The sequence below is a fragment of the Podarcis bocagei genome, assembly GCF_964188305.1.
Source record: "Podarcis bocagei genome assembly, chromosome: Z".
NCBI lineage: Eukaryota > Metazoa > Chordata > Lepidosauria > Squamata > Lacertidae > Podarcis > Podarcis bocagei.
The window spans coordinates 20,177,475-20,192,636 of NC_138140.1; the positions used below are offsets into that span (position 1 = coordinate 20,177,475).

The window sequence follows — 15,162 nt, forward strand, 5'->3', positions numbered from 1 at the left end:
GTTCCTGCTCAGGCTGCACAGAAAAAGCAATTTGGTTCCAGAAATTCATTCCAATTATGCAGATAAAATATAACTGAAAGAATTCTACAGGATGGGATATTAGTGTGTGGAAATAATCCAGATCCAATTAGATATTGAGAGTCATCCTCGCACCCAGGCATCTTCACTTGGTCGCAAGTGGTCAAAATACAGGTGCAAAATGCACCTGGCTAATTTCGAACACTCACAGGGAGTCAACCTCACTGGGCTTACTCTGGAGTAAACCTGGGTAGATATGTGCAGGGCACATGCAAAACTCTGGAGCAGAAAATGGGAATTCTGTGTTTTGGGGAGCAGCTGGTGTTCTGTCTCTCTCTCTCTCTCTCTCTCTCTCTCTCTCTCTCTCTCTCTCTCTTTCTCTCACCCCCCCCCCGCCAGACAGAAAAATACCTTGAGCTTTAGGCAATGTGGTTGCAAAACCAACTTCACCCAGCTCCCACCTCTACCCTGTACAATTTATTACTACTGCTGCTGCTGCTGCTGCTGCTGCTGCTACTACTACTACTACTAATAATAATAATAATAAAATCAAGAGACCACTGGGCCTTTTACATATTAAAACATAACATACGGTACATAATATAATTGGGGCTTTTTTCAGCCATAACTCACTGGAACTCAGTTCTGTCACCTCTCAGTTGGATGCCATTGCCATTATAAGAAAACAAGGGAAGCATTCATAGTGAGTTCTGGCACCTTTTTCTAGAAAAATAGCACTGAATATAATAATAGTAAAAGTGGGGGAGACAGCACCCATTCCATGCCACTTTCTCAGATGTCTCTGATGCAGGGATGCTACTGCAGGCAGTGGGAATCCTTAACAAACTACTAAGACTTATCTGCTGTAATGAAAAACCAGCAAAACCTTTCTCAAGGAACTGGAGGGGTTTGTCTAGGTACAGCCCCCTTCTTTCTCTCTGAACTACTGTGTAAGCTGTTTTCACTGTCCGATCCCACACCTGCAGTGTGGGAACAGAAACTTTGGCCTACACTGTGAGGTTGTAGGTCTCTTCCCCCCACTTTAAGCTGCAAGCAACTTTTCAACCTCGGAGCCCCACCATCAGCCCCTCGTGTAAAATTACAAAATCGTCCAGTAGCACCTTAGAGACCAACTAAGTTTGATCTTGGTATAAACTTTCGTATGCATGCACATTTTTTCAGATACACTGAAACAGAAGTCACCAGACCCTTATATATAGTGGGAGGGTGGGGTGGGGTTTTTCTCAGAAGGGTAGTAGGATATGGGTGATTGACTCAATGGGTATGGTAAACCTGTGGCTGTTAACGATTGCAGTTAGTCCTACAGGAAAAAGCAAGGGATAGTATGCAGATGACCAAAAATAGCTTTAGCCTATTAAATGAGATAAGAACCCAATATCTCTATTCAGACCAGGTCTCTCCATAGTTTTCAGTTTAGTAACTGAATAGAGATATTGGATTCCTGTCTCATTACATATGCTAAAGCTATTTTTGGATATCTGCATATTATGAGAGCTGTTCTCTCATGTTTGAAAACTGTGCCTGAAAGAGGAGCCTCTTTCCCCAAGGAGTTCCGCGGGAGTTCACTCGGGGTGGAGCTACCGGGTTGGGCGGGTTGGAAACGGCCCCCGAGGTTGCCTCTGCAACCAGGCAATGATCCACTCTACAGCTTTCCTATCTCTATAGAAGAGCGTCGGGTAGTTCCGCGGCGGAGGCTGGGACTGCAGCTCCCGGTATCCCACGGGCGACGGGCTTCCTGCCCCTCCCCTCCCTTCTCTCCGCCCACATCCGGTCTCCTTTCCCGGCCGGCCGTTCGCATCCTTGCGTTCTCCCTGGGCGGCTTCCCGGCGGCGATGCGGCGATGTTCGTGCAGGAGGACAAGATCTTCGCGGCGAAGGTGCTGCGGGTCCGCGTCTGCGCCCTGGACGGCACCGAATGGCTGGAGGAGGTGCCCGAGGACGCGGCCGTGGAGCGGCTCAAAGAGCGCTGCCTCAAACGCGTGAGCGGAGGGGAGCAGAGGAGGGAGCGGATGGGGGCGCTGAATGCGGGGTCCTTATGTGCTCGGAGCGGCCCCGATCCTGCTGGGTTCATCAGCGGGGGTGGGGAGGGAGGCTTTGCAGGGCCAGCGTTGAAGTGGCCGGTGGTAGACGCGCCCGCCTCCCCGCTTCATAGCTGTCAACGCTTCCCTTTTTTAAATTCCGAATAGGATTCCTCGCAAGAAAAGGGAGAAGTTGACAGCTATGCCCCGCTTGCAGTCGCAGTTGTTGCTTCGAGAAGCTGTCGGATCCGACCCTCGGCCCTCTGGGGTTGGGAGTCAGGGGTGCTGCTTATGCCCCCTCCTCCGCGGGGCCTTCTGCAGGCGAAGCTGGTGTTCAGCTGCGGAATTCCAGCCTTCCCTACCTTGCGTTCACTTCCTTCTCTCCCAGGGTTTTTCTGACCGTTTGTGATTTTGCAGAACATAGGGGCTGGGTTTTGTTTTGTTTTGTTGTTGCTGTGATGTACCTTGGAAGCGTTTAGCCCAGGTGGAAAAGGCTTGCGTGCACACACACCCCATCCCCACCCCCAGTTTAGTAGTTTGATTCAGCTTCTGCTTCTTTTTACTTTCCCACCTCAGTGTGCACCCGGCAGCCTGGAGGATCCAAAATGTATAACACACCATAAATTGATACATGCAGCTTCAGAAAAGGTGCTGACCGACACAAAAACGGTCCTGGAGGAAAATATTCAAGACCAAGGTAAGGGAGTGTTGTGATAAGTAACACCCCAGGGAGTATCCAGATACCCAGAATATGCAATTAGTCTTAAGCAATGGGCAGAAGTGTGCCCATCTGAATTGCTGTCTGGAGGACAACTTTCAGCTTCTTAAGCACTCAGGACACTGAGGGGAATGTGACTGTATCATTTACTGCCATATGCTGTCCTCAGAAATAGTATTAAAGTCATTACTCTGCAGGCAGCCCCCCATTTATGCACGTTCAATATGTGAACAATTGTGTATACGTGCATCATGCTGAAGCCAGAAGTGACCTGGAAGCATCATGAAAAAATCACTGAAGCATCACTAAAAGGGGGAATAGGGTGTTGCAGGCTTTTCAATGGGTTTCAATTATACGCGATTTCACTGATGTGTGCTGTGCCTCAGAACACCCATATAAATGGGGGCCTGTATTTCATTTCTCCCTGTGGACTCATCTTCTACTGGTGGGGGCATAACACAGCAGAATACTTTATCTTCCCATACCCCCTTTGCAGAAAATGTGCAAGGAAGGCTTGTTCTCTGACTCCAGACAATTCTTCTCTCTCTAGATGTTTTAGTGCTAGTCAAGAAAAGAGCTCCACCTGCCCCTCCAAAAATGGTGGACATTTCTGCAGAGGAAAAAGTGAGTCCAGGGGCCTTGTGGGGTGGCTTCTTCTGGCCTTTGCCTTGACAAATTGTAGAAAGATACCTGTGGCTCATCTGGCTTGGATTTCAGGAGAGAGTCCATCTTGTCAGCTTGTAGGAGTATTTCTGCTTCTTTCTTTGCATCCTTTAAGGCACAGTCTGCCTGTGTTTACCCTGTGAGTCTCTCTGTGAAAAAACAGCCAGCATGGGAGCTATCCAAAGCCAGTGCAGAGCAGATCTCCCAGGGCACTGGGAGAAATTTTAAGAGTGAGGTTTAGGAAGTAGAGCTGTGTGGCTGATTGTGTGCATGTTGGGTGGCAAAGGCAGATCTGGGCAGCAGGTGGGAAGCAGCTGCTCTCTCTCTCCCCCCCCCCACCCCAAGCCGTCTTTGAGCTCTATGTCCCTGCAGCCTATTTTGGGCGGTGTGTGCTGATCATTCAAGATCTCCTAGGTTCTATATTTAGCTGCTTGCTGGCAGCCTTCCTATCCTCAATTGATAAGCAGGGTGTCTGTATCTCCCCAAGAGAGCAGTTATCAATGTACACATCTTGTAAGGCATTTTTTTAAAGGGCCAGGGGATATTTTTTCTCCAACATTTTTGTGGAAGAGATGAAAAGAACTGCAAGGCAAGAGGCATGACTAGCTGGCCAACAAAATGTGCATGTAGGGTGGTTGGGAAAGGGTGGCTGTTGCATCGTCCCCCCACCTGGTGGGCACCATTGGCAGAGAGTGAGAGGGTGCTTCCCTAAAGGATCTAGAAAGGCTCCTCATGAAATGAAACCCTCATTATAAGAGGAATGGGCATTTCCTTTCTGGAGGAGCTGGTTCTTGTTTCATTGATGCCTGCTTCTTTGAAGGAGATTGCTGCACTATGCAGACAGCATATTTCACTTCTCTTTTAGCGGAAACAGGAACAGAAGGCACCTGACAAGGAGGCAATTCTGAAGGCAACCACCAGCCTCCCGTCCCACAGTGTGGACCGCAGTGTGGCTCACCACAGTATGAGGGATGTGAGTACTCTGCTTCTCTTCTGGGCTGCTACAGTCTGGGGCCCATCAGCTCTGCTCAGCGATCTCTAGCAGTCACTACTCTGCTGGCTAGGGATGCAGGTGGTGCTGTGATCTATACCACTGAGCCTCTTGGGCATATTGATTGTAAGGTTGGCAGCATGATGGGGTGAGCTCCTGTTGCTCTGTCCCAGCTCCTGTCAACCTAGCAGTTTGAAAGCAAACCAGCACAAGTAGATCAGTAGGTACCACTGTGACAGGAAGGTATACTTGTCAGAGTGTTTCGTGCACCAGAAGTGGTTAAGTCTTGCCACATGATCTGGACGATGCGATTAAAGGAATTAAGGTGGGGAGCAAAGCATTCACAGATGATCTAGTAATCACGGTGGAAGATCAGATAGTTTTGTTATTGGAAGTACAGTGATACCTCGGGTTACAAACGCATTGGGTTACAGACTCCGCTAACCTGGAAGTAGTGCTTCCGGTTAAAAACTTTACCTCAGGATGAGAACAGAAATTGCGTGGTGGCAGCAGTGGGAGGCCCCATTAGCTAAAGTGGTACCTCAGGTTAAGAACGGTTTCAGGTTAAAAATGTACCTCCCAAACGGATTTATAAGATGAGCTGGCGGGGCTAGAATAACTCTATCAGCGAATAATTTTAAGATTAAAAATTAAATACGCAATCATGGAATCTATTTGATACTTACCAAAAGGGTGGAGGGGAGTCAAAGGCTTGGTAGAGCCTAATACATTAGGATTTTCTTTTTTATGATTCTTTGTGTTTATTTTTTCTGTACAGACTGGGGAATGGGAATAATAACCTATGTAATTTTGTCTTTTTTTGTATTTGTTTGTTGTTGTTTTTTTTGTAAAATCTGAATAAAAATTAATTTTTTAAAAAATGTACCTCCCGAACGAATTTAAGTTCATAACCAGAGGTACCACTGTATTGAGGAAAATAAAAAAAATCGACCTAGTATCAGGTTTTAAATTAAATAAACAAAAACAAAACGTATAGTTAAAAATGTCTCAGGACAAGATAAAATTAAGATAGAAGAGAAGGCAGGTATAAATATTCATAAAAGAGTGAATTCTTTAGGAATTTGGCCAACAGGAAAAATATAAATATAATTAAAGATAACTATGAAAAAACATGGAAAGAGATAAAGAGGAATTTAGAGATTTGGAGAAGAATAAATATGTCATTGATAGGAAGAATATCATTGATAAAAATGAATGTGATAATAGAGTACAGTGGTACCTCAGGTTAAGTACTTAATTCATTCTGGAGGTCCATTCTTAACTTGAAACTGTTCTTAACCTAAAGCACTACTTTAGCTAATGGGGCCTCCTGCTGCCGCTGCACCGCTTTCTGTTCTCATCCTGAAGCAAAGTTTTTAACCTGAAGCACTATTTCTGGGTTAGTGGAGTCTGTAACCTGAAGCGTATGTAACCTGAGGTACCACTGTATTGTCAAGAGTATGTAGCTTGTTGCTTGACTGGAATACTAAGGATGAAGATGTCAAATGTGTAGTGATAAAGTGGGCCAAAGACATGGGACATAATATCCAAATGTCAGATTGGAAAAAATTGTGGGGAAATGATTTGAAATTTACGGCTTGTACATTGTTAAAAGAAAATTATATGAAAATGATGTATAGGTGGTATTTAACACCAGTAAAATTATCATAAATGTACAAATCAGAAGAAATGAAATGTTGGAAATGTAAAGAGGTAGATGGTACATTTTATCATGTGTGGTGGCAATGCAAAGTTATAAAGAATTTTTGGGGAAGGATATATAATGAATTGAAAAAAAAGCTTAAAATAACTTTTGTTAAAAAGCCAGAAGCCTTTTTATTAAGAATAACATCAAGGGAAATACCCCCCAAAATATAAAAATCTATTTATGTATGCAACCACGGCTGCATGAAAATTGATAACCAAATGCTGGAAAGAGGAAAAAAATTTCACGAAGAAAGATGGGCAAATTAAGTTGATGGAATATACAGAGATGGCAAAATTAACAGGAAGACTCAGAAATCAGGATGATAACAAATTTAACAATGAATGGGAATTATTATTATTTTTGCATATATGTCAAAGCATTGTATACAAGTTGATACATCAGGATTCGAAAAACATTTGCAGTATTATGATGATAGATAAGAATTAGATATATACAGATGGAAAATATGACCTGGACATGCTTGATATAACCAAAAATAATGGAACCATGGAGAGGGGAGAGGGAAGTCACAGGATGGGGAAAATTCCCACATTGTGATATTGTATCAATGTTTATTTTATATGATGTTCGTTATGGAAAAACTACTTTAAAATTTTATTTTTTAAAAAAAGAGACGAGCACCACACCCTATAGTCGATTTTAACTGGACTTAACTGTCCAGGGGTCCTTTACCTTTACTCTGTTGGCTATGAGCACCCAGGGACAGCTGCTCCCTCCTGCCCTTCAGGGGCCCAGTTTACAAATTATGGTTCTGTTTAGCCATCATTAAAAATAAGTGATGGTTCACTGCAAAGTAGTTGCATGCTTCTGTACTAATGAATCCTCGCTGGGTCCCTACACTGCTTCCTGTTATTGCTACTTCAGGGCATAAACAAAGCTGAGTCTGGCTCCCATCTTGCTGGAGTCAGGGCAGCAGAAAAGGTACCCAGTCCAGACAGCACTGGATTCTAGCTATGGTTGCCTGTCTGTCAGTGTCATGTGTGGAAGGTTGGCTGCTTTTGAATCTCAGACCAAAAGGTATTCTCCACCCCTGTGTTAAGCCATCATTTATTTATTTATTTATTTATTTAATTTTACTATATGCTACAAAAAAGGGAATAGGAAAAAAGAAATAGAAACACTACATAACCATACATAAAAACAATTTGTCTACACAATTTTCCAGAATGCAGACTAGAAAAGAAGAAAGACAAAAGATAAAAGAAAGAAACAAGAAAAAAATGAAGAGAAAAAATACTTTTCATAATCAATTATTCCAAATTCATACTTCAAACATTACAATATTTAAATCCTAGTTAAAATATTATAAAAGACTTCCACCGCATTCACCACACGTCTCTTGGTTATCTAATTCACCTTTACATCTGTTCTTCAGTCCCTTCCTTTCCTTAAATTATTTCGGAGTCCATCTAATCTTTGTATTCTCTGTATTCTTCACAAGGTTAGTCTAAGCACAACCAAACTTTCGTGTTTGATGCCTGTTTGTGTAAATATTCATTTAAGCATTCCCATTGTTTCTGTACCATAGTTTTAGATTTATGCCTTATTATATCCGTCAATTTTGCTAACTCCAGATACTCACATAGTTTACTTAACCATTCCTTTTTTTGTTGGGATGTTATTTACTTTCCAGTAACTGGCCACCAACATTCTCACTGCTGTTGTTGCGTATAGGAATATGTTAATTTTATCTTTGGGGATATCTTTACTCAAAATTCCTAATAAGTACGTTTCTGCCCTTTTGTTATATGAAACCTTTATTATTTTTTTAATTTCTTCATGGATCATTTCCCAGAATTTTTTGATCTCTGAACATGTCCACCACATCTGCCCTTCATCTTATTGCATCTCCAACATTTATTACTTATCAATCTATTCATTTTTGCTAGTCTGTCTGGTGCCATATACCATCATTTATTTTTAACTATGGTTGAATGTCACTAGCAAACCAGGCCAGTGATTTGGCATCTTCCTTTTCTTGATGGAACTAATAACTTGTGTGTGTTGGAAAGCAATCAGGTTAATAAGATGTTGTGATCTGATTGACTTTTTGCAAGATTTCATGGATGGTGCTTTTCTAGTATTAGCGTAATATGAGTGTATTCTTAAGCTGCACCTCTTTCCCCGGGCCTTTGACACCTGAGCCCCACAGTGTTTTTCTGATTTGAACATTGTATTGTTATTTTATTGTAAGCTACCTATAAACCTTATGGTGAAAAAAGGTGTTTAAGAAACCCCCCATACCTTCCTCACCCCCTTCATTCTGCTCAGTACTCTTTGCCCTCCCTCGCTCCTGGCACAGGAACAAGGGCGGAAGGTGCATGCCTGACAAGTGACCTACAAAATGCCTTGACTGCCTTCCCTCTTTCAGTTCCAGACAGAGCTTCGGAAGATCTTGGTTTCTCTCATAGAAGTTGCCCAGAAGCTGCTAGCTTTGAACCCAGATGCAGTTGAGCTCTTTAAGAAAGCAAATGGTACGATGGGGTGTTTTCTGACCTTCTTCCTAGGACTTACATCCTGAGGTGTGTTTGGTCCACTGGTCATACAGAGGGGCTGACATGGCTCCTGCCATGGACTGCAAGCACTGTTTTGGAGATTGGGAAGGTCTGGGGAAGTTTAAGCGTGGTGGGGAGCAAGTGCCCCCCTGCTTTCGTGAGTAGAGATCGATGCCCCAAGCACACATGGACCTGCTTTTCTGCAGCACTGGTAGAGCTGAGGTGTGAACTGACCTTGCCATGCTTGTCCCTAGCCATGCTGGATGAAGATGAGGACGACCGAGTGGATGAGATTGCCTTGCGCCAACTGACAGAAATGGGCTTCCCAGAAAGCAGAGCGGTCAAAGCCCTTCGCTTGAACCAGTAGGTGTCCCTGGCAATTGAGCCTCCCCTTGAGATGGGTCCCCGCCCCCCCACAGAAGACTGTAAGTGAAGACTCATAGAATTGTAGAGCTGGAAGGAACCCTGAGGGCCATCTAGTCCAACCCCCTGCAATGCAGGAATCTCAACTAAAGCACTGATGGCAGATGTCCATCCAGCCTCTGCTTAAAAACCTCCAAGGAAGGAGAGTCCACCAGGTCCAAGGGAGTCCATTCCACTGTTGAACAGTTCTTACTGTCAGAAAAGTTCTTCCCAGTGTTTAGTTGGAATCTCCTTTCTTGTAACTTGAATCCATTAGTTCGGAACCTACTCTCCAAAGCAGGAGAAAGCAAGCTTGCCCCATCTTCCATGGGACAACCTTTGAGATATTTGAAGATAGCTATCATATCTCCTCTCATTGTCCTCTTCTCGTCCTCTTCTCCTGGCTAAACATACTCAATTCCCTCAACTATTAAGACTTGGTTTCCATATCCTTGATTATTTTGGTTGCCCTCCTCTACACACCTTCCAGCTTGTCCATATCCACAGCACTCATTGAAATTAACCAACATGACAACAGGAGCTATAACCCTTTATATTGAACTTGTGCTTCGCTTATGAGGATGAGCTGTTCCCTTTATTAAGCATTATATATATATTAAGTGATGGTCTGATGACTTGATACCAGTAAATGAATCCTAATTGGAGAGGCTCCTTCTCCCATGATTGCATTGCTATTTGGGAATGCTATGTATAGGTATGCTTATTTTTTTAAAAAAAAGAAAGGTTCCAGGGAGAGCCACCATGTGATTTCTCTCCCTGTTCCCTTTCCAACATATTCCCCAAGCATATTATAGGTTTTATGAGCCAGGGGAATGGCAGGGGGCTGTTGCTGGTAGACAGAACTGCAAGTGAGTGTGAAGAGATGGTTGGCTGCCTGTTTTCAAGTGACAGGAGCAAGTAGAGTTGGCCACTTGCTGCCTCTTCAGTTTTGTGAATACACAGCATATACAGAAGTTGTAGCTTTCTGCTGCTCTTGAGGGAATTGGTGGTGAATGGTGAATGCTCGAGCTTAGAATGGGAGGCCCAGCCAAGTTTCCAGGCTGAATTAGCCAGTTGGCGTTGAGTTCTGTGAGCACTTGCCATAGTTCCTGCCCCTCTATGGCTTGCTAAAGGTCCCCAGCAACACCCAGGTCTCTGTGTTCCAGGAGTGCAGTTCCACAGAGTTTCAGCTGTCCTTCATTTCCTCCAGCTTGTTTCTGGTGCACACGCATAATGCTCTTTCTCTCCCAGGCTCTCTTGTCTCATAGAATCATAAAACTGTAGAGTTGGAAGGGACCCTGTGGGTCATCCAGCCCAACCCCTTCAGTGCAGGAAGCTCAGCTAAAGCCACCCAACCTCTGCTTAAAAACCTCCAGTGAAGGAGAGCTCACCACTTTGCAAGGGAGTCCGTTCCACTGAAGTACAAAAGTGTGGCTGGTAGTCACTGTGGTTTGCAGGGCCACTGGCAAAAGTGGCAGGAGCCAAAGTCCACTGAGAATCGGCAAAGGGTAAACCCCCATCCCCACCCCAGTTTGTTTCTGCCCCAATGTAGTTGGTGCTGCTTCCTTACTTGTCAACTTTTTCACCCAGCATGTCTGTGACTCAGGCCATGGAGTGGCTGATTGAACACTCGGATGACCCCACCGTTGATGCCCCCCTGCCAGGTCAGTTCTCTCTGGAAAATGCCTCAGTGGAAGGAGTGGCAGCCCCCCCTGCCCAGGCGCTCGAGGGGCCCAACCAAGAAGTCGGGAGAGAAGAGCCAAAGGATGAGCTGACAGAAATATTCAAGAAGATCCGCAGGAAAAGAGAGTTCCGGCCTGATCCGCGGGTATGCTTTCTGTATGTGCACATGTGTTCTTTTGGATTTTGGTGTGAGAGTCTGCTGATGCCACTGGAAATGGTCCATAAATTCTCAGTCCACAGTGTGTCAGATTCCCAAAACGGACATTTGATTCTATACAGTGGTGGTATTTTGTGGTAACTGCTTTTTTAATCTGAAAGCTGTGGCCGTCTGTTTTCCCCCCCAAAAGCCAACATGATAAAAATGCTTTTGGGTAGGATGGTAACCATTTAGAAATTGTTCAGCTTCCCAGCTTGTCCCCTGGGCTGTTGCAGGCATCTCTAGTGCTGCTGCTGTCAAAACACCCACTTCAAATTTTCCAGCACTGACACCAAAAGGGCCCAATCTAGCTTGAGATATATTTTTGCATCTCTTTGATTTCACAGAGAGTGGTGACAAGTGGAGCTCAGCAAAATCAATGCATACCCTTTTATGGACAGGCTTATGTTTTACAATCTCCTTGCTCCTAGAAACTTGGCCTCTCTCCTCCTCTTCTGCCTCATACTTGGGTATGGCCGTCACCTCCTGGCCCTTGTATGTTGTAGACCTTTGGAAGGGCTTTGCCCTTGTCCCTGACATAAGCTCTGTGGTTCTGCTTTCAGGCTGTCATTGCCTTGATGGAGATGGGCTTTGATGAGAGAGAGGTGGTGGATGCCCTCCGAGTGAACAACAACCAGCAGAATGCAGCAGTGAGTACCTGTACCATCATGCCTGGGGGCTCTGCCTGTTCTCTTTTGCCTCCCAAACCATCACATGCACCTTGTGGGTGCCTTTGGGTGATGAGCCTCATGATGTGGGTGAATTCTTTCAAGGTCCCTTCTGTGGGTAACGTTTAGCAGATGGCATGGCTTTTTCTTAGATGCACCAAGAATGGATCCTTGCATTTGAGAATGTGGTGGAGATGCATGTAATTCTCCCTCTTTAAAAACCCTGGGCCACCCCAGTGCAATTGAATTGGCACAATCCTTGATCCTTGCCATCAAATGCAGTAATTCCTGCTTAGTGGAGAATTTTATAAAGCTGCAGCTTATTTCAGCTCATCCTGTTAGGACTCCTTTGGGCTTGGGAGTTGGAAGCCACATGTGAGGAGCTAGTGTTAAGCAGGATAGCACATGGAAGTTGTACTTTGCAGTGTGTGGCAAATGCCAAGCCTTATACTGGAAAGGACCATTGCTGGGCTGGGGTGGTAGTAGTAGAGAGGGGTTAGAGCAGGTAGCCTGCTTCTGTGTGAAATCTCCATTGGCTTCCTTGGAGCTTGTGTTCGTCTGCCATACTCTTGTTTCCCTCATCAGAAAACAAATGTTGTTAGAAGATGGATGCTCTGTAAAAGTAAGCGAGGAGTGAGGCTGTTGCACTGGGGGGCTTTTCTTTAGTTCATCTGGTGGGCCACTGTGAGGACAGGATGCTGGGCTGGGTGGGTCTTCTGCTTCATCTGGCCACCAGATTCTCTAGAAAATGCTTGAAAAGCAGGAGAAATTGTCTCCTTCCTGGGTGAGCTTCTGCTGCTTTCAGTTAATCTCTTAAGTAACTTTGTCTGTGTCTGAATTGTAACCCTTGTTTTTGTGCGGAAACTGTACTAAGACTTCCAAACTAAGCATTAAAAAGCAGAGCCATGCGTGAATTGTGTTTACAGCGAAAAGGAAGTACAGTGGTACCTCAGGTTACAAACACTTCAGGTTACATATACTTCAGGTTACAGACTCTGCTAACCCAAAAATATTACCTCGGGTTAAGAACTTTGCTTCAGGATGAGAACAGAAATCATGTGGCGGCGGCGCAGCAGCAGTGGAAGGCCCCTTTAGCTAAAGTGGTCTTCAGGTTAAGAACAGTTTCAGGTTAAGTATGGATCTCTGGAATGAATTAAGTACTTAACCCAAAGTACCACTGTAAAAGGATTTGCTGCCTTAACGTGTTTCCTTCTGACTTGCTCTGCAGTGTGAGTGGCTGTTGGGAGACCGGAAGCCCACCCCAGAAGACTTAGACAAGGGGATAGATCCTGCCAGCCCCCTCTTCCAAGCCATCCTAGAAAACCCAGTGGTACAGTTGGGACTCACGAATCCTAAAACGCTACTCGGTCAGTACTCTTGTGCCATGGGAAATCTGTGTGGGCTGAATTAGTATGACTCTTTGTAAAGGGACCCCTGACCATTAGGTCCAGTCGTGGCTGACTCTGGGGTTGCGGCGCTCATCTTGCTTTATTGGCCGAGGGAGCCAGCGTACAGCTTCCGGGTCATGTGGCCAGCATGACTAAGACGCTTCTGGCGAACCAGAGCAGTGCACGGAAACGCTGTTTACCTTCCCGCCGGAGTGGTACCTATTTATCTCCTTGCACTTTGATGTGCTTTCAAACTGCTAGGTTGGCAGGAACAGGGACCGAGCAACAGGAGCTCACCCCGTCTTGGGGATTCGAACCGCTGACCTTCTGATCGGCAAGTCCTAGGCTCTGTAGTTTAACACACAGCGCCACCCGCGTCCCTTTGTGTTAAGCAGCCCCAAATCCTGCAGTATCTCAGGAGGCTTACAAAAAATGGTATTGCGTTTGAAATAAGAACCTAAAGACAGCAACAAAATGGAATCTGCAGCAATTAAACTGCAAAAGTAGTTCAGCCTATTGGACCAGTTACTTTTTGTAAGGGAATTTTCAGTCTCTCCAGTTGATGCTTGTTTTGGGCTGCTTAACTGGACTCAGAGTCCAGGTTGGAAACTGAGATGGGGAAATGCATAAAATGTTGTAGTTTATCTTGTATCTTATAAATTGAACATCCCCACCCTCCTTCCTTTGGCAGCCTTTGAAGATATGCTTGAAAACCCTTTAAACAGCACTCAGTGGATGAACGATCCAGAAACAGGGCCAGTCATGTTACAGATTTCCCGAATCTTCCAGACGCTGAATCGCACATAGGAGGAAGAGGAGGAGGAAGAAGAACAAGATGATGAACAAGAAGAAGGGGGGAGGAGTAAACCTCCTTGCTTGTATGGTCATTTTGGACTCTTTTTGGCCCCGAGTCTCCAGAAGAACAAAAAGGGCAAATTGTTTACCAGGAGAGAGCAGAAGTAGTGTGTTGGGTGTTCACTCTTTGCATTTTGGGGTTGCTGTGTCACCCACTTTTTGTTTGCAGTTCTGGCTTACTTACTGTGTGATTATTATTATTATTCCACACACACACACCCCGTGTTAGTGGAAGATGGTTTGAAGACTTAGGTGTTTGTTTTCTTTCAAGTGTTTCTATAGAAACAGGAAATTATACATCTAAATACATGAAAAGGTGTTCACAGTTATCTCAGAATGTGTTTATTGAAGAAATGAAAAGATAATTCATGTTTTTAATGTTCAGACTGAGTGCAGAGGCCTCTTCCTGACTGGCCCCACAGTGTCAGCTCCAGAATGCTTGTTTCTCCTCATACAGTTACCTCTGCACTGAGATAACGAACGCCATTCTCGCATTCTGTTTTTTGTCATTGTAGAATAGAGAGACCCTGGAAGTAACCTTCCTCACCCCATCTGAAGGAGCTGGCATTAAGAACATAAGAATTGGTCACCCCCAGCTTTTTCTTTCTGTCTGAAGCCCTTCTGAGGCCGGGTCTGGTTTTGGTCAGGGTTCCTTCGCAGAGAATAAAACACATCTTGCATGTGGCTGTCTGTGCTAGTTGTTTCTTGAGGGCAGCATGACCGGGTGGGGGTGAGACAAAGTGCTGTTAGACCTCTGGGAACAGGGTTGGTTTGTGCCTACCCTAAGAGCTTTGGTGTAACCAAGAAAAGCTGATTTGGTGGCTAGGAACAGGGTAACTGAATCAAGGCCATTACATATATCTTCAGGAACATGTCAACGCAAGTGTTCAGGAAGAGTAGCAAATAAGTATAAATCCTGGCATTAAGCGGCTAATATCATGTACCTTTGGCCCTGTGGGAGAGGGGAGAAGTGTGCTGTTGTGTTAATGTTCCCTCGTACTCAACTAGCAGAGAAATATTTAGCTTTGCACTCTCCCTAAGGTGCAACTAAAAACCCTAGGCCAAATGAACCTATGAATTGGATATGGAGGAAGCAGAACAAAACCAGTGTGAATGCACCTATGCATATAGAGGATTCCTAGTTCAATGCCCAGATACAGCTAGGAAAGACTCCCTGCTTGAAACTCTTGAGAGCGGCTGCCAGCCAGTGTAGGCAATACTGAGATGGATGTGACCAACATGATTCAGTATAAGGCAGTTGCTGCATGTGTTCTGTGAAATCTCTGAGCTTGGATTTCACAGGAGCCTTTCCAAACAT

General features: G+C 44.8%; 1 protein-coding gene across 1 annotated transcript; it reads left to right on the forward strand.

The window, feature by feature from the left end:
* Nucleotides 1-1,802: 1,802 nt before the first annotated feature.
* Nucleotides 1,803-14,528, forward strand: UBAC1 (UBA domain containing 1). Its single transcript, XM_081180021.1, has 10 exons — nt 1,803-2,017; nt 2,633-2,753; nt 3,325-3,398; nt 4,303-4,410; nt 8,529-8,631; nt 8,907-9,015; nt 10,645-10,882; nt 11,497-11,583; nt 12,830-12,968; nt 13,681-14,528. Exons 1-10 carry the CDS (start codon nt 1,880-1,882, stop codon nt 13,794-13,796), a joined length of 1,233 nt encoding a protein of 410 aa, XP_081036147.1. The 5' UTR covers nt 1,803-1,879; the 3' UTR covers nt 13,797-14,528.
* Nucleotides 14,529-15,162: the final 634 nt, after the last annotated feature.

What these genes read in the sequence shown, in the direction of transcription:
- UBAC1 (XM_081180021.1), top strand. Translation starts at nt 1,880, where the DNA reads ATGTTCGTGCAGGAGGACAAGATCTTCGCGGCGAAGGTGCTGCGGGTC. An exon ending in AAAGCCCTTCGCTTGAACCA is followed by an intron (nt 9,016 to 10,644) that starts GTAGGTGTCCCT and finishes TTTTTCACCCAG; the next exon opens with CATGTCTGTGACTCAGGCCA. An exon ending in ACAACCAGCAGAATGCAGCA is followed by an intron (nt 11,584 to 12,829) that starts GTGAGTACCTGT and finishes CTTGCTCTGCAG; the next exon opens with TGTGAGTGGCTGTTGGGAGA.